A 19,103-nucleotide genomic window follows, 5' to 3' on the forward strand; every position below is an offset into this window, starting at 1 on the left:
GGACAGGGTAGTATAGTAGCTAGGATATATAGGATAAGAGACAGGGTAGTATAGTAGCTAGGATATAAAGGATAAATATATAGGATAAGGGACAGGGTAGTATAGTAGTTAGGATATAAAGGATAAGGGACATGGTAGTATAGTAATTAGGATATATAGGATAAGGGACAGGGTAGTATAGTAGCTAGGATATAAAGGATAGGGGACAGGGTAGTATAGTAGCTAGGATATAGTGGATAAGGGACAGGGTAGTATAGTAGTTAGGATATAAAGGATAGGGGACAGGGTAGTATAATAGTTAGGATATAATGGATAGGGGACAGGGTAGTATGGTAGCTAGGATATAAAGGATAAGGGACAGGGTAGTATAGTAGCTAGGATATATTGGATAAGGGACAGGGTAGTATAGTAGCTAGGATATAAAGGATATGGGACAGGGTAGTATAATAGCTAGGATATAAAGGATAGGGGACAGGGTAGTATAGTAATTAGGATATATAGGATAAGGGACAGGGTAGTAAAGTAGCTAGGATATAAAGGATAAGGGACAGGGTAGTATAGTAGCTAGGATATAAAGGATATGGGACAGGGTAGTATAGTAGCTAGGATATAAAGGATAGGGGACAGGGTAGTATAGTAGCTAGGATATAGAGGATAAGGGACAGGGTAGTATAGTAGCTAGTATATAAAGGACAAGGACAGGGTAGTATAGTAGTTATGATATAAAGGATAAGTGACAGGGTAGTACAGTAGTTAGGATATAAAGGATAAGGACAGGGTAGTCTAGTAGCTAGGATATAAAGGATAAGGACAGGGTAGTATAGTAGTTAGAATATAAAGGATAAGGACAGGGTAGTAAAGTAGTTAGGATATAAAGGATAAAGGACAGGGTAGTGTAGTAGTTAGGATAAAAGGATAAGGGACAGGGTAGTATAGTAGCTAGGATATAAAGGATAAGGACAGGGTAGTGTAGGATTAAGAAGTTAAAGGGGGGGGGGTGACACGGTAGTATATAGTTAGTTAGGAGATAAAAGATAAGACAGGACTGTATAGGAACAAGGAGACAAATGATAGGGAATAGGGTAGTCTAGAACCAAACAGATAAAGAATAGGACAGGATAGAATAGGAGCAAGGAGATTAAGGATATGACAAAGTAAAACAAGAGTTAGGGAGATAAAGAAAGGAGTTGTATACGAGCTAGGAGATATAAGGATTGGGAATAGGGTAATCTAGGACCAAGAAGATAACAAATAAGATAAGAGTACGTAGTATAAGAGCAAGTAGATAAAGGATAAGAAAGGGTAGAATATGAACAAGAAGATAAATAATCGGACACCAGAGAAGTATTTTTGATTAGGGTTTGATCAGCAAAGTTACTGAGTCTTTGTCACCAACTCTGATTTTCTAAGCCCTTGATCTTTGAAATCCATTGTCGTAGACCTTTAGAAGAACTTTAAATTATGTTAGATCAAATAATCTGAGTTTGAAATATCAAAGGTTTCTACCATCAGAATCCTGAGAGAATTGGATTATAAAATTTGAGTTTGTGGCAAAGACTCAATTCCTTTACCGTACAATACACAAATTTGAAACAGATAAAAATAAGAATATTAGGATAAAACAATTTTATTATTGCGCATCTTCGTATAAATCAGTTAAAACACGTGTATTACAGTACAACTTATATTGTATACAACGTGTGTTGAAGAGACCGGTATCAAGGAGTTTGTTTTTTAAAAGCTGTCAATAGATTAAAAAGTGTTACTATAAATCCTGCCATATTAAAAATTCCTTGTTCTAGGCAAATGAGTCTGTTTTGACACATACCATCTTCCTGAAACATTGATCAAATAAAATGATGAATGTTATTCATAAAGCCAAAATTTCTAATTCAAATTGATCACTTCCCCACAATCAATGAATGTAAGGCCTTACATTCTTGCCCACAATGAATTGCAGATAAAGACAACCACCTCCCCTCCCAAAAATAATATTGCTGAATGAAAGCAAAAAGCCCAAAAATTAAATTTTTCCTAATTTAGTTTATAAATAGTAAAAAAATTGAAAAATCTAAACAAACTCATTTATAAAACTCGAGAACAACAATTTTCATTATTAAATTAATTCTGAAGTCAAATTATAATATGAGATCTTTTTACGGTAAACCCCTTGACCGTTTTTAAGACAATGCCAAATTTTTCATTTTCGAACATATCCGATTTGAACCATATTCATATATATACTTATAAAGAACTAGCTGAAAGGCCCGGCGTTGCCTGTGAAACAAACAAAAAAAAATACAAAAAAAATTTGTAAAAAATCGAATTTTCTACCGCCTTTGTCACTCCCAGGCTTCCCATGAGTGTCCACAAAAAATACAGCTCATTCGGTCCAGCCGTTTGACCGGTCAGAGGGAACATTTAACGAATGTCTTGTTTTATTATATAGATAAGAACCAAGAAACCAGGATACCGAACACTTTCAATTATATTTAATCTTTGATTTGTTTTTAAAACAGAATCTAGAGATCCGGTCTCCTCTTCACAAAACCGTCTTGAATTCATGATTCATTTTTACAGGAAATAATTTTTCAAAGCAAGCATACACGTTTCTAAGTTGAATTAATACATACTAAATATTTTATTAATAATATCAAGCAACTGAAAATATTGATGGCAAACATTGAAAATGTGTAACATTATGAAGTTTCACCATAAAAATTCTTCGGTGATTTTTTTTGCAGGCACACAAATTTAGATTTTACAATAAATTACTAGAATTATCAAAGGTTAGATCTAACTGTGTATTAGGTCTTAACAAGAAAATGTTTACTTTAAAAAATATTCACCAATATGATACATATAAAATTATTTGCAATTTAATCAATTTAACAGTTGTTTGTTAAAATATAATAGACATTTCTTTATTCCGACCATTCAATGCTTTATCTGGGATGGAATTTTAGCTATATATCTATCAGTCTTGAGACAAGCAATTAACATTTCAAATCTTTAATTTTTGCTAACTAACAATAATTGTGCTTGTTAATTTGTAGGGACGGACCAGTTTGTGACTAAACTAGTAAAACGTTTTCATTTGTTTCTTAAACACAAATTACATAGCTAGCTGTAAAACTATCATTGAATGGTTCACATTATATTTTGATACAAATAAGATAATTAGAAGCAAATATCGAGTAATTCTGTTTCACCATATACCATTCAAATATAAAACTTTAAAACATGTTTACAAAAAAGCTTAAAATAAATCATGAATGCAAGACGTAAATTAAAAAACTTCCAAGTTTGTTTTGCCATCTTGGTCAGAGAAAATAGTTTGGCGCCAAAACCGGAAGCTGAGGCCACGTGTTAAGTGTACACTACTTGACAATATATCATTTTATCAGTTTTCCGTTAACAATTTCTAAATATTAGTGCTTAAGTACATAAAAATTGAGCAGGATAAAGTGCCTGGCTCGAACCTAGAAATGGCTTTAAAATCCATATTGTTAAGAAAAGTATGTAACAAGTTGCACTTTTTAGCCAACAATTACAAATGGCTAGTACAAGGTTACAGTGGTGACAGGAAGAAAGTCCTTGTTGAATATATAATTTTATTCCCTTTTCAAACCTTTAATAAAGGTTCTTCTTTCATCGGGGGAAATCATTAATGAGCATAATTGTGATAAGATTTTGTCTTTGCCGCTGCACTGGTCGGAGGAGTTAAATCATCTATAGGAAAGGATATAATTTGGTCCGGATGGACGGGACTCAATGGCACAATGCTTTTCTTGGTTTTAGGAATTGCTCCGGTTTCCCTTCTTGGGTCAGAATGTAAGTTTTTATATTCAGTTTTACAATGAAGCCTAGAATTATTGTTTAAAGGATTCAACGGGTCTGAACTACTCCGGGTATGATTAGTAATAACGTCACTAGTCCTTAGTCGGGCTGGTGAGGTTTGAAACACAGAATGACTGTTATCTCCATGTTTAGAATCCCAGCTGCTATCAATATCACTTGTCTCAACGTAACCTGAATATCTTATTTTGGTGTAGCTCTCTCCGTTACTATCCTGTACCCGCGGAGATATTTGATTAAAACTTGAGAACTGGTTCACTAAACTACTTTCTTCCTTCTCGTGTTTACTCCTTCCTGAATCTCCATTCAATTGTCCTGAATGATCTTTAGAGGTTTCAAGTTCAAATGTTCCGGACTCAAGTTCTGAAAACCTGCTCCGCAAATCCCGAGAGAAGAGTGTTGGAACCCTACTTCGTGGTATCCCTGGACCGGAGTAGGTGAAGTTAGGAGAACCAGGCTGGGATACACTTGGAGAATACAATGTATCTGGGGAGGCTGACCTTTTGTATAGATCGAGAGTTACTGGAGCTCCGGTCAGCTCACGGCCTCCATTGTGCTTAGGTTGGAGGTTGTATTTAACTATGTTTGTGTAGGGTTGGGAAACTTGGGGTGGTTGAAAGTTTTGATTTGCTATAGAAAACCCCGATCTCTCAGCTTGGGATCGAACTATTGGACGAGGAGCAGGAGGAGGGTTGGGTCTGGGGACGATGGATTCGTTGGTCACAGCCCGAGAAGTGGCAGTTTCATGAAGGGTGAAGTTTGTTGAACTTTCCTCCATTTTCTGGTACCTAGCGCTTCGGAAGGAGTCAAAGGAACACAAAAAAGCCTCCAGACCACATATATACCCTAATATCTGAAATAAAAAACAGGTTAAAAAAAAAAATTTAAACTTTGATATTATTTTGTTATCGAGTAAAATTGTAAATTACCGCTGAAGCTAGGACGAACGGGTTTGAGTATTGTGGGATCCAGGACTGATATTCTGAACTGGAGTTGGAGATTTGAACGAAGAGGACGAGACTAGAACTGATAAGAAACAGAAATCCCACTACCAGGTACACAACAAATTGCTGAAAAAAATTAAGAGTTAACGTACGTATCAAACAAATGAAAAGATGAAGATATTTTTAACCTTCGCTCTTTTTTCTTGTCTGCCTATCTGGTTCATAGCTTTCTTGTATTTTTTGAAAACCTAATAAGCCATGTGAAAGTTCTCTCCAAGTTTTTTGTTTGTTTCCTTCTTTTGCCTGTCTGAACGTCTACACCCTACATGTCGGGCAAGTGTTTGCAAGCATGTATGTATAGTGGAACTTTGCGACACCAGATCCTCATCTAATATTAATTATTCTCCGGAGAGAAGGGAACTCATACAGGAGTTGTCAGGCTTCAGGGAAATATATAGAACACAGGGAAAAGACACACAGCGGATATATGAAACACACGGGTCAGAAACAGGGAATATGGATCACAGGGATCTAATATAGGGGATATATGGAACACAGGGATCAGATACAGGGAATATATGGAACACAGGGGTCAGATACAGGGAATATGGAACACAGGGATCAGAAACAGGGAATATGGAACAAACGGGTCAGATAGAGGGAATATTGAACACAGGGGTCAGATACAGGGAATATGGAGCACAGGGATCAGATACAGGGAATATGGAAAACCGGGATCAGATACAGGGAATATATGGAACACAGGGGTCAGATACAGGGAATAGGGGACACGGGGATCAGATACAGGGGATATACGGAACACAGGGATCAGATACAGGGGATATATGGAACACAGTGATCAGATACAGGGGTTATATGGAACACGCAGGGATCAGATATGGGAAATATAAAGAACACAGGGGTCAGATACAGGGATATATGGAACACAGGAATGAGATACAGGGGATATAGAGAACACAGGGATCAGATACAGGGGATATAAAGAACACAGGGATCAGATACAGGGGATATAAAGAACACAGGGATCAGATACAGGGGATATAGGGAACACAGTGAGTAAGGATTAGAAATAAGCTTTAAGGTAGAATTTAAAGCTTAAAAATAGTGAATATAATGCAAAAGCAGGGATAATGGGATCATTCAAAACTGATGCATGGTTTATCCCAGAGTTAATGACAAGAAAAGCCCAGATTAAGCCTTGAATAAAATTGATTTGTTGTGAATATTGAATAGTTTACCATTGAAGAGATAACATGATGAATATGGTTTAGTCTCTCCAACCCATGCATGATTTATCTTTAATGGATAAATATGAATATTCTCCGTGGGGAATGTTTACATACAGTCATTCTCAATACTACTTGAGAATCCACAAATGTTCAACTTAAACTGAGTGGAGTGAATTTAAATTCGTCCTGAGATACAAACTTGGAATTGTAATTCTCCAGGTTTTACGAAACCTTTCAAAGCTCTGTACATCAGTATTCATCTTATATATCATCATTTCTTGAAATATTTATAATTTGATGATATTAATGCGTATCTCATGATTATAAGTGTTGTTTAAACACTAATGATAGATGTATACGTAACACAGTTATCAAAATTATGTATTTTCATTTATATAAGATGGACTCTGTTCTGTTATTTTTCTTTATCCTAAAACCTATCCTATTCGATCATCGAAAAAAATCTTGTTAATTAATCATATCTTCCTTAATTTGTCTCCTTGTTTCGCCTCTTCTGTCCTAACTATAACAATATCATTTACCATCTTCCAATCTAACTATTTCATGCATTATGTGTAAAAGCATATTCTTCAATCCTTATGTATTTATCATCATCTGAGCTCTCAGTCTTATTATATAGAAACTTAATACCATATCAAAGCTGATTTACACATGAGTTTGTTTAGCTTTCTGAAATTACTAAAAATACTACTGTTGACTGTTTTAAAAGTTACACATTGAATATAAAAAGGAAGGCGGACTTTTATTTAGGACATGGCTTGTTTTTTAATTACTATCTGAAGTGCTAGGCGTTGTCCGTGGAATTTTAAAAACACTTTTGAAAATTAAAAAAAATTTATTTTAGCCAACATTATCCCCATTCCCCAGGGTACCCTCGGGTTTCCACAAAAAATTTCAGCCAATTTGGTCCAGCCGTTTGGCTAGCTCCACCATAGCCATAAAATATATAGGAGATTTTTTTACAAATGATATTTTTTTCTTTTGTTTTTACAAATGATATTTTTTTCTATTTTTTTATTCTATTTTTTTTCTTTAAAATCTATTTTTTTTTATTCGAATTTTTTCACGTGCAACGCGGGTAAACTTAAAACTTAAAAGTTTAAAATCGACAGAAAGGTTTTCACAGATGAAATAAGTTCTTAAAAACAAATAAAATACTCTTCATATGTAATGTTATAAAAAATTTAGAATTCAAATTTTAAAAATGTAAAAAAAATTCGTAGATAAAAAATATCCTCTGTCTACGAAAAAATCTTCTCTGTCTTTGATATGTCTTTGACATGAAATGTCCTAAATATAAAATGTCTTTCTTTGAAATGTCTTTCAATGAAATGTCTCTCTATGAAATGTCACAACGCCATCAATTTTATCTAATTACAATAAATAGTTTACCATTTTTCCATAGTCCATTGGGAGGAGAGCGTGAAGATGGGATATGTTGAGGAAGACGACTAAAAGGGAAAACATGGCGCTGAACACACTCACAACTACGAGGATCCGAAGTTTAGTGATGTGCGGCAACGCACTTACACTTAATTTGGCAGTTCCAGCGCTCAGCAAACTCGTAAAACAAGCAACACTAGTTATCTAAACATTAAACATAATTAGTTTATAATTTTGAACAGCTTCGGACAAATTATATTAAAATAAAGTTTGAATAACCAGCTATTAAATATATCATTTGAACTTGCCAGGGTTATCTCTAGTAATCTCTATTTGTCTGTTTTGATTTCTGAGCATAACCCCTGAAACGATTTGCCTCAAATATTGGGTTGACTTTTACAGGAAAAACTCCAGGTAAAATTGGGTTTCCAAGCTAGCTTATATAAATATTATGTAGATAGTAATGTGTTTTTTGAAAAAGGTTGAAAAATGATGATTCATGAATTCTTTTCAGATGCTCTGTCGAGAATGCATTCATATATATCAATCTTCACGGATGCACAAAATTAAGCCAGGATATTTATCAAGAGGTAAGGTTTGAGTCTTGGAATGAATTTATGAATAAAAGATAGAAAACCAGAACATGGAGACCGTAGGGATTTATAGATATATATATATATGAACGTCTCATATACAGCTATATTTATGTCAAGAATATAAAGGCATGTCTAGAATATGACATACATGTCTAAAATATATGATATTTATGTTTAGAATATAAATGCATGTCTAGAATATGATATGCAAGACTAGAATGTGGTGTGTCTGACTAGAATGCGATTTTATATCAAGAATATATATGCATGCCTAGAATATGATAAGTATGTCTAATATGCAATATGATATAAATGTCTAGAATATCATAAGTATGTCTAATATACAACATGATAAGTATGTCTAGAATATGATAAGTATGTCTAATATACAATATGATATATATGTCTAGAATATGATAAGTATGTCTATGCAATATGATATATATGTCTAGAATATCATAAGTATGTCTAATATACAACATGATATGTATGTCTAGAATATGATATATAAGTCTACTGAATGAGCCGGATGAGCATGATTAAGGAATGGTATATTCTATTGAATATTGACTGTAGTGAACATATATTAGCATTATGCGTCAAATGCCTTGAAACAATTGAGTATCTTCTCTTTATTAGTACATAAACTAAACTCCAATAGTACATCAGTATCTGTATCCCTGTATCACTGTATTCCTTCATTCCTGTATCTCTGTATTTCTGTATTTCTGTATTCCTTTTTTCCTATATCCCTGTATCCCTATATCTCTGTATTCCTTCAGGAATGGAAGATATGGAGAAAGAAGAATGAAGAAGGAGTAAAGAAGAATGAAGAAGGGGTAAAGAGTAATCTATTCTAAACCTGCATTTCTACTTTAGATCTTGTACTAATATATACTTCTCACATTTTCCTTCTAATCTTACTTTTGTAGGGTGAGATAGGAAAAAAAGATATTTGTGTGTGTTTGTGTGAACCTTAAATCGAGGGTGCTTGGTGCCCCTCATGAATTTAGATCTTATTTTCTTTATTTGATTGGAATGGAAAGCGTCTTTAAAAACTAGAAATTAACATCATAGAATTGTTATAACAACATTGTTTACTATTCAAAATTACTATTTATACATTTCACCATGTATCCCTGTATCCCTGTATAATTGCATTTCAGTATCTCTGTATCCATGTATCTCTGTATCTATATATCCCTGCATCCCTGTATCTCTACATCATTGAATCCCTATATATCTGAAAATTTAAAATTTTCCGGTGTAGAATATTCTAGTTGTGTATCCCTGTTTCCCTGTATCAATGTATCCGTGTCTACATGTATCCCTTTACACCTCAATATTTAAAGTTTCTCGCGCATAATATTCTGGTTGTGGGTCCTTGTATCCCTCTAACCCTGTATCCCTCTATCACTCTATCCATATATGCCTGTATCCCTGTATCTCTGCATCATTGTATTTATGTATCCCTAAAATCTTTAAAAAAATTGAAGTTTCTGGTGTACAATATTCTGGTTGTAAATTCCTGTATCTCTGTATTCCTGTATCCCTGTATCCCTGTATCCCTGTATCCCTGTATCCCTGTATCCCTGTATCCCTGTATCCCTGTATATCTGAAAAGTTGAAGTTTCTGGTTTAGAATATTCTGGCTGTGTATCCCTAAATCTCTGCATCCCTGTATCCCTGTATCCCTGTATCCCTGTATCCCTGTATCACTGTATCCCTGTATCCCTGTATCCCTATATCCCTGTATCCCTGTATCCATGTATCCATGTATACCTGTATCCATGTATCCCTGTATCCCTGTATCCATGTAACCCTATATTCCTGTATCCCTGTATCCATGTAACCCTGTATTCCTGTATCCCTGTATCCCTGTATCCCTGTATCCCTGTATCCCTGTATCCCTGTATCCCTGTATCCCTGTATATCTGAAAAGTTAAAGTTTCTGGTGTAGAATATTCTGGTTGTGTATCCCTGTTGCAAGTATCGGATTGCTGTAATCCTAATTTTAATCGTTGAACAAAGTGCTTTTGTAAATCTTCATAAAATAAGCTTTTCACCAAAATATGTTGCAGGGCCGCGGGGCGGAAACTTTTTAGAAGAAAATACAAGCAAGCATCTTAGAAATCCCGGATACAGAAATAAGTATCCTAGATATGAAATTAAACATCTTAAATATCCTTGTTGTATCCTGGATAAATTGCAAAAGTCTTTAATATCTTAGATACAGAATATAGTATCCTGGATAAAATAGTCAATATCTTATACAAAAAAAAACATAATTGAGAACAACAACAACTACTTTATCGGGAAATTAAAATTTTTTACTTAACCAGGGGTTTGCCCACAAAACATCCAGAGCGCAACGAACTTGGTCTTGGGAACCCCGGATAAATCAACTTCCCTTAATTTGCCTGTAAAGTAGTTGTAACTAATTATAAAACCACATTATTATTATTTACATTGGAGTCAGCCTTATATCTTAAATAAAATGTTGTATCCCAGACACCAAAAAATAGGTTTTTAATAAAGAAAAATGTAAAATTTTATCTTTTATGATTTTTTAATAAAAAAGTTAAACAGTCATGCCAGAGTAGTTCTTCAGCCGATATCCGAGATTTTTTCAGATATTGGCATTTTGCGATCTATCAGATTATTATGAATATTACTGACAGAATAAAGTGTATTTATAGAAGATATATATATACATCACATCTAGACAGAAAAGGGGAAATACATAATGGTACTGTGTCTTATTTCAAGTACGTTGGTGGTTATCATGAAAACATGTATCTATAAATCGTATAGAAAATTCTAGAATATTTGTTGAAATCTCGCATGTTCAATGAGTTCAATTGCATATTTAAAAGTTTTTTTTCCACAACTACACACACAGGCTACTGAGTACAGAGTGTGTAAACATAAAAAAAAACTATTTATATAATTGTAAATATAGATGGGTTTATGCCGGTATTTTAAACATTTTTGTAAATAAACTAAAAACTAAAACTAAATTTAAGAACTGTATTTTTAGATATCCTAAAACATATATATATATATATTGTGGAAGACGATGCCTGGCCGCGTTAAACAAGTTCCACAAGATTCAACAGAATGAGATAGAACAGATACGGGGCATAGTACTGAAAAACATCTACACGTGTGATATCGATATTGACTCTAGTTCTGAACCCTCTAGTAAGAAGTTATAAGAAATATATATACTGGAAGTTATCTATGCGTTTTTACTAGAGTCTGACTCACGTCCTCTATAATATATTATATAAATCTTATATAGTTTCTGATTTTTATGTTTTAGAATATCTATACAATAATAATGTATTTTAGGATATCTATACAGTAAAAATGTATTTCTGGATATCCTAAAACATAAATATATATATGGAAAACTGTCATCAGAGATATCTATGTATTTCGAAACTTAAATCACAAATATTTATGTATATAGTATTGATATCTATGTAAAACAAGGATATTTTTTATATCAAGGATATCTATGCATGATATAGGAGTTCTATACATATCAAGTATATCTTTGCAAATTAAGGATAATCCTGTGATCTTCCCAGGCTACATTTGTTGCATAAAACGTACTGGGTCAACTCTACACTTGGTAGTTCAGACTGTACAGTACGAGTGAATGCATTTACAGTACATGTTGTACCGGCTCGGGTCATGCAACTTCTAGAGGGGGTGCTTTGTATAACAAGGATTTAATTTGTACTTATCAAGAATATCTATATGCATATAAAGAATGAAGGAAGGATATCTTGGATATCAAGAAGTTAATCTACTTATCAAGGATATCTTCATATATTAAGGATATCTTCTATAAATATGAAGAATATATTTTTATATCAAGGATATCAAGATATTAATATATATATATATATATATATANATTTAAATTAACTAGATACACGATAAAATATTTAATATTTAAATTTAAATTAACTAGATACACGATAAAATATTTAATATTTAAATTTAAATTAACTAGATACACGATAAAATATTTAATATTTAAATTTAAATTAACTAGATACACGATAAAATATTTAATATTTAAATTTAAATTAACTAGATACACGATAAAATATTTAATATTTAAATTTAAATTAACTAGATACACGATAAAATATTTAATATTTAAATTTAAATTAACTAGATACACGATAAAATATTTAATATTTAAATTTAAATTAACTAGATACACGATAAAATATTTAATATTTAAATTTAAATTAACTAGATACACGATAAAATATTTAATATTTAAATTTAAATTAACTAGATACACGATAAAATATTTAATATTTAAATTTAAATTAACTAGATACACGATAAAATATTTAATATTTAAATTTAAATTAACTAGATACACGATAAAATATTTAATATTTAAATTTAAATTAACTAGATACACGATAAAATGCTGAAAAAAAACGATGATATTTTAAGAAACAAATTGCGAAAAGTTCGTATTATTAGTAAAAGGGTGTTGAACTGAAGAGAGCATCATAACCTTGAATTGTATGGAGGGAGATATGTTTAATATTAAACTTGTCTTGACCAGGAGGTTTATATCGTAAATATTGAAAATATCTTGTCATCCCAGGGTTATTCAATATTCATGCTACAGAACATTGTCCAAAGAATCCTATTGGTGTGTTACACGGCTCAGTTTCATTTGCCATAATACTTTTGCCATAAATACTTTTTCCATAGTTACATTTGCCATAATACATTTTCCATAAGTTACATTTGCCTTAATTACACTTGCCATAAGTTACACTTGCCATAATGGTTACACTTGCCATAATTACACTTGCTATAATTACACTTGCCATAATAAAAATTAAATTTGGTTAGAATTAACAAACATACATATATATATATATATATATATATATATATATATATATTTTAATTACAAATTAAATACAAATTACAAATCTAATTCAAAGACAGTTCTAATTCTAGCTGAGCACATTTTAACCGAACATTTCCAATATTTCACTTCTGTAGACGAGGCAATGGAGCTACATATAGGTGTAGTTGTTGCTGTCTAGAACCATTGGTTTACCCTTACTTGTGGTATCAAAGGTCACCAAAGGGTCCTCCATTGTGAGAAAATATGGAGCTGAACTTGTGTCAACTGTTCTGTTTTAAAACAATGAGAAAACTAAAGTTTCCCGCATTTACAATAAAAAAAGACAGATTTATATCTTTTTAAAAATTAGAAAATTATGACAAAAGTAATTAGAGCAAGTGTAATTATAGCAAGTGTAACTATTATGGCAAGTGTAACTTATGGCAAGTGTAACTTATGGCAAGTGTAACTTATGGCAAGTGTAACTTATGGCAAGTGTAACTTATGGCAAGTGTAAGGCAAGTGTAACTTATGGCAAGTGTAACTTATGGCAAGTGTAACTTATGGCAAGTGTAACTTATGGCAAGTGTAACTTATGGCAAGTGTAACTTACGGCAAAGATATTATGGCAAAAGTATAATGGCAAATGAAATTGAGCCTGTTAGACCAATGATATGCCTTGACGATTTATCCAAAAGGTTTATCCAAAGGTTGCAATCTTATACGCAAAATCGATCAGTATTTTGCCAATTACTTACTTTAAACAAAAGCTAAAAACAAGTGCTGTATATTTTTAAAATTTACATGTCTAAGGCTACAAAAAGTATGAATGATTGAGTTAGTGAGATAAAATCAAAGACAGGTTCTACGTTGCGACACATCAAAGTCTACCCAGCCTTGAAAAAAAGAAACTTTTCAGAACAGTCTGGATCAATGTAGATTTTCATATAAATCCATGAGATCCCTGTTTTCTCCTCATCGATCGGAAATATTGCTGCTTGCTTCTGATTGGTTAAGAGAATTAATGTTTATAAAGAGAACGCATTGATATTTTCGGAGGAATTAAAATATACTTTTTGTGGAGTTAAGTCCTATACATACTTAATATTTAAAAGAGGTGATGCTTCTCCGGGGACATGGGTATTTTGTTTGAATAATTATTTTTCTATAGACTGTAGTTTTGTACTTGGCAGGTTTTGTACAGAAATATATTCGGTAACCTCCAAAAAGTTCTATAAAAAACGTTTTCTGAAATAAACTTTTTTTTGCGGTGACTTTCTTACATATTTAGATTGATATATTCAGGGGTCAAATTATAATGATCACACTTATGCAGCTCGCAATTCAACATATAAAGAAACTGATTAGAATATGGAGTTTTCAAAAATACTTTTCAAAAGTATAAAACTCTAAAAAGTGTGCTCGACTAGGATGTAGTATATTGAGGTAAATTTGGGCCAGCTGACGTAGTGGTAATTGAAAAAAATGATTCTTTGTTGCAATTTTGCTACATTTATCCGGCTACAAGTTTCTTATTATTTCCTAATAAAAAAGTAAATTGTTATGGGTTTTTCGAAAATTAATATTTTAAAATAATATGAAGCATTTACAGATTTAAAAGATTATAAATTGGAGATATTAGCCCATAATTTAAAAAAAAACTTAAAATGTTTATTTTAAACCGCTGCCATACAATGTGTATACTATAACGGTCTACCCCAACAGAAATGTTTTATTTGAAGTACAACTATACAGGCAAGGAAAATAAATAATACAGTCAAGTAAAGGCTGGGACACCACGTCTTTTCAATAAACCTTATTGGTAAAAAATTCTAAAGCTTAAAAAGTAAATTTGAAACAAACGAAACAAAAAGAAATGTACGTTGCAGAACAGTTTTCACATTAAAGAGTAAAATGTACAGTTTACACATTAAAGAGTAAAATGTACAGTTTACACATTAAAGTGTAAAATGTATAGGTTTCTTCTATTTTTAATCGTGTTTCAGTCTAGACTGTATAATTCAAAATTTGTTAAACTTACAGAGTTGTTTTGTTCTAATTTTTCATTCAAAACGCATCCGTCGAAAAAAGAGGTCAAAAGGGAAGATACAAAAAATTATGTTTAATAGGTCGAATTGTGATCAAAAGCCACAGCTTGTTAGTGCAAGGACCGAACTGTTAAATTACTGTAAATTGTAAATTGTACAGTGCCCTGTAAGTCGACAAGCATAATACATGTAATTGTACAATGAGCTACTGAATAAATGACAAATGACCTGTGTGCTTGTCATTAACTCAAATTTTCAATCACTATATCTTTGAAGTCTGATGATAGACGGTTTGATCTAACAGATTTCATAGTTTAAAATATCAAAGGTATATACGACATCTGGTTGCAAAGATAAAGGGATTTAACCATAGCTTATCTATGTTACGAACATTACCTAAGATTACTACAGTATTCCGGCAACAGACTTACCAAGACTAAGACCCGTAACAAGGTTTTCGGTGTTTTGAGTAGATTAATATCACAATAGCAGACTACAGCATGGAGAGGTCGGACTAGATGGCCGGGGGGACCGGATACCCAGTAGTCATCAGGGGGTTCCTAAACCAGATAAATCTAGATCAAGGGGGGAGCTTAACCAGAGAATCTATATAAGAAAGTCATGAGAAAAAAGTTTCTTGTCTGGAAAAAAATATATTATTTTGTGAAACAAGTCCAAATTTCAGAATTCCCTAGAAAAAATTTAACAGTGTTTTAGATTCCTAAAACTTTTTTATCACAGGACTTTTTTGGTGCCATGATATTTTAGGACTTTTTTCAGAGAATTTTTTTGGCGGTTACCTAAACCAGAGAAATCATGATAAAGGGGGGGGCAGGGGGTTCCTCGACAAGATAAATCTAGATNTACTACAAGGGGATCCTACACTAGATAGATCTAGATCAAGGGGGGGCAGTACTACAGGGGGATCCTACACTAGATAGATCAAGATCAAGGGGGGGGGGGCTATAGAGATATAATCCATGCAGACTAATGTTCATAAAATGTTCCTTGGGTAAAAGTTTAAAAATGTTACAGGTAAAAGTTTAAATGAATTTGATTTATTTTCAAATTTATATTGCCAGAAACCATGTAATCTTTTCATAATGGAATTGAGTCTTTGCCACAAAATCAAATTTCGAATCCCTATATCTTTGCAACCGAATTTCAAAGTCTTAAGATATTTCATAGTATGAATTCTGTTAGATCAAATAATCTAAGTTTGAAATATCAAAGGTTTCCACCTTGGGGTTACAAAGATTTAGGGATTACAAAATTTGAGTCTGTGGCAAAGACTTAATTCCTCTTTAAACATTTTAACGAGTATAAAGTATAAAGTTTGGATTATTCTGGCCCGCAGGAATATTGTTGAATGGTAAGAATGTATTTGTTGTGTTTCTCATTCCAAAAATTGGATTATTATATTATTTTCAAAGAAGTTAAACTTTTTTAAAGGTAATGGATATTGGTAGTTGGATATTAGTAGTTAAATGCAATCTACGGAAAGGGAACTGTATAGCAGAGACAAATAGCAGATAATCCATGCATTGAGACTTGTAAGGGACACACGAGGTAAGTGCTCATTGTTGATACAGACAACTTAAGGGTGAAATATTTTGGTTTATTTAATTTAGATTTTTATGGTTTCCTTGAACTGCTGGTAGTGTGTATGACTGTCCCAGGATCGGACGGAGAGAGTAGGAGAGGGCGGATCCTGGTTGGGCGGAATCTTAACTGGAGATACAGGGAATGTATTTAAACCTCCAAGCTGGGATCCGTCTATATCAAACTCCCTGTAGTCCTCTCTGTTAAAGGTTGCTAGTTCAAGTCTGTTTAGGTCCTGGAGTAAATCCTCTATTTCGTCCGGACCATATATATCCGACACGGAGTTCACCCAGTGTCGCGTTGCAGCCGAGCTTGCTGAAATGTCCGTTGCGACAGAAAATCTACCGAGACTACCCTTGCCGACACTGGCGCGACTGAGTGAACTGCGATCTATGCGCTCCGCGACGGAGCGCGGCATCTCATTGAATTTCATTCAGTGACGAACATTGTTTCCCTCCGCCCGAACAGTTTGTAAGTTCTTAGATTCATACTGAGGACTGGACATAACTTTTATCATAAACCATGCTTTAACTGTACATCATGGTGCCGTAAAGCAGACTAACACGACCGTATTAACTGTATAACATTGTTTCTTTTCACAAGCATCGGTTTCACCTATATTTCATCATGAATTTGCTTGCTTGTAATCAGATCACTTTAATAAACAGTTAGATTTTATCCCCATATTTTGCATATTTTTATTTGACAAAATGTTGCATTTATTGCCTTGTATTCGCTTAACTATGATTGGAAAGAGAAGATTTTGACTCCAGGTTCAGGTTTGGGTTTGGGAATTGAGAATATCCGGAAGATTTTCTAGGTTCAGAAAACACAAGGTCGGAGAAATCTTTCATTCTGTGCTATAGATTCAAACTGTAAGTTAAAAAAAACTGATGATATAGCAAGTTTGGGTGAGGGAGGGGGGTTTGTGGACGAGTAAGAGTAGAGGATATGGGGATACCCATAGGGGAGGGGTGAGGAAAAGTATAAAGAAGGGGTAAGGAGTAGTAAGGGTGGACAAGAAATAGTTAGATTATGGGAAGGAAGGATAAGGGTCAATAAGAAATAGTAAGACTATGGGAAGGTGAACAAGAAATAGTAAAATTATGAAAAGGAAGGGTAAGGGTAGATAAGAAATAGTAAGACTATGGGAAGGGTGAACAAGAAATAGTAAGATTATGGGGAAGGAATTGGAAGGATGGATAAGAAATAGTAAGACTGTGGGAAGGAATGGGATGTGTTAAGAAATATTAAGAATATGGGAAGGAAGGGTAGATAAGAAATAGTAGGACTATGGGAAGGCCAGGGGAAGGGTGGATAAGAAGTAGTAAGACTTTGTAAAAGGAGGGGTAGGGCGGACAAGACAAAGTAAGATTATGGAAAGAAATAGGAAGGGTGGGAGGGGAAGGGTGGACAAGAAATAGAAGATTATTGGGGAGGAATGGGAAGGGTGGATAGGAAAAGAAAGACTAGAAAGGAAGGGTAGGGTGGATAGATATGAGTAAGACTAACGGGAGAGGGGAAGAGAAATGGGGGTGGGGGGAAAGAAACGGAAATGTTGAAACAGGAAGGAAACCATTAAGAAACAAACTGAGAAGAAAGATAAAGATCAGGGTATGGAAATTAGTAAGAAAGAAATATTAAAAAGATTAAATAGGAAGAAAAAAGAGAAATGGGTTTTGTAAGGGGTTAAGTTACGACAATTTGCACGAAAGGTTTTTCATTTAAATCCGCCTAAATCTGCAAACTTAAGGAAACATAGAAAAAAGCAACAAAAAAGAAAGAACACCTAAAATGAAATTCCAAAAAAAGCTTTGAAACAGAAAGTACACAATGTTATCCGTGTTTTCGTCCAAAAAGATTCGTTGTCGGTTAAAAAGCAAAAAATGTATATAAAAATGAAATAAGAGTTTAATCTACTAGTATTCCTGTTTAGTTCCTTTATAGCGAAACTGAATGAAACCAAGGATGGAATAAAATCATTTTTCTGAAAAATGAAATACTGTTAAATAATTGTGAAGGTTTAGAACATACAGATAAAGAGTAGAAGAGCAGTAAATTTTCAAAGCTTAGTTCCTCCAACACAAACATATAAGAATTATTTATTAACGCAGAACTTACACTTTTAAAAAATATAAAATTCATTCACTCATTCATTCTAGTTCTTGAGTTCTAGATTTCTAACACTAAATAGTTCTATATCTGTAGTTCTAGATCTGTAGTTCAAGATCTGATGTCTAGATTTCTATAGTTCTAGATCTGTAGTTCTAGATCTGAAGTTCTAATCTTGTTGATCTAGATCTGTAGTTCTAATCTTGTTGATCTAGATCTGTAGTCCTTGATCTTATGTATAGATCTCTATAGTTCTAGATCTGTAGTTCAAAATCTGATGTCTAGCTCTCTATAGTTCTAGATCTGTAGTTCTAGATCTAAAGTTCTAATTCTGTAGATCTAGATCTGTAGTTCTAGATCTGATGTCTAGATGTCTATAGTTCTAGATC

At 33.2% G+C, this 19,103-nt stretch overlaps 1 protein-coding gene and 1 long non-coding RNA gene across 3 annotated transcripts; one reads left to right on the top strand and one right to left on the bottom strand.

Annotated features, from left to right (window-relative positions):
- Positions 1-1,611: 1,611 nt before the first annotated feature.
- On the bottom strand, positions 1,612-17,462 carry LOC111701136 (uncharacterized). The gene is made up of 5 exons (XM_023472303.1): positions 16,646-17,462; positions 15,432-15,560; positions 7,466-7,660; positions 4,788-4,928; positions 1,612-4,711 (listed from the first exon to the last, which is right to left on the bottom strand). Exons 1-5 carry the CDS (start codon positions 17,033-17,035, stop codon positions 3,668-3,670), a joined length of 1,899 nt encoding a protein of 632 aa, XP_023328071.1. The 5' UTR covers positions 17,036-17,462; the 3' UTR covers positions 1,612-3,667.
- LOC111701143 (uncharacterized) lies at positions 7,683-10,545 on the top strand. 2 transcript variants are annotated; one of them, XR_002765152.1, is made up of 3 exons: positions 7,683-8,046; positions 8,835-8,891; positions 10,134-10,545. It is a non-coding gene; the product is annotated as an uncharacterized LOC111701143 (long non-coding RNA). The 2 variants fall into 2 exon arrangements; XR_002765151.1 differs by lacking the exon at positions 10,134-10,545 and having other exon boundaries at positions 8,835-8,963.
- Positions 17,463-19,103: the final 1,641 nt, after the last annotated feature.

This window comes from Eurytemora carolleeae, unplaced genomic scaffold (genome assembly GCF_000591075.1).
Source record: "Eurytemora carolleeae unplaced genomic scaffold, Eaff_2.0 scaffold97, whole genome shotgun sequence".
Taxonomy (NCBI): Eukaryota; Metazoa; Arthropoda; class Copepoda; order Calanoida; family Temoridae; genus Eurytemora; species Eurytemora carolleeae.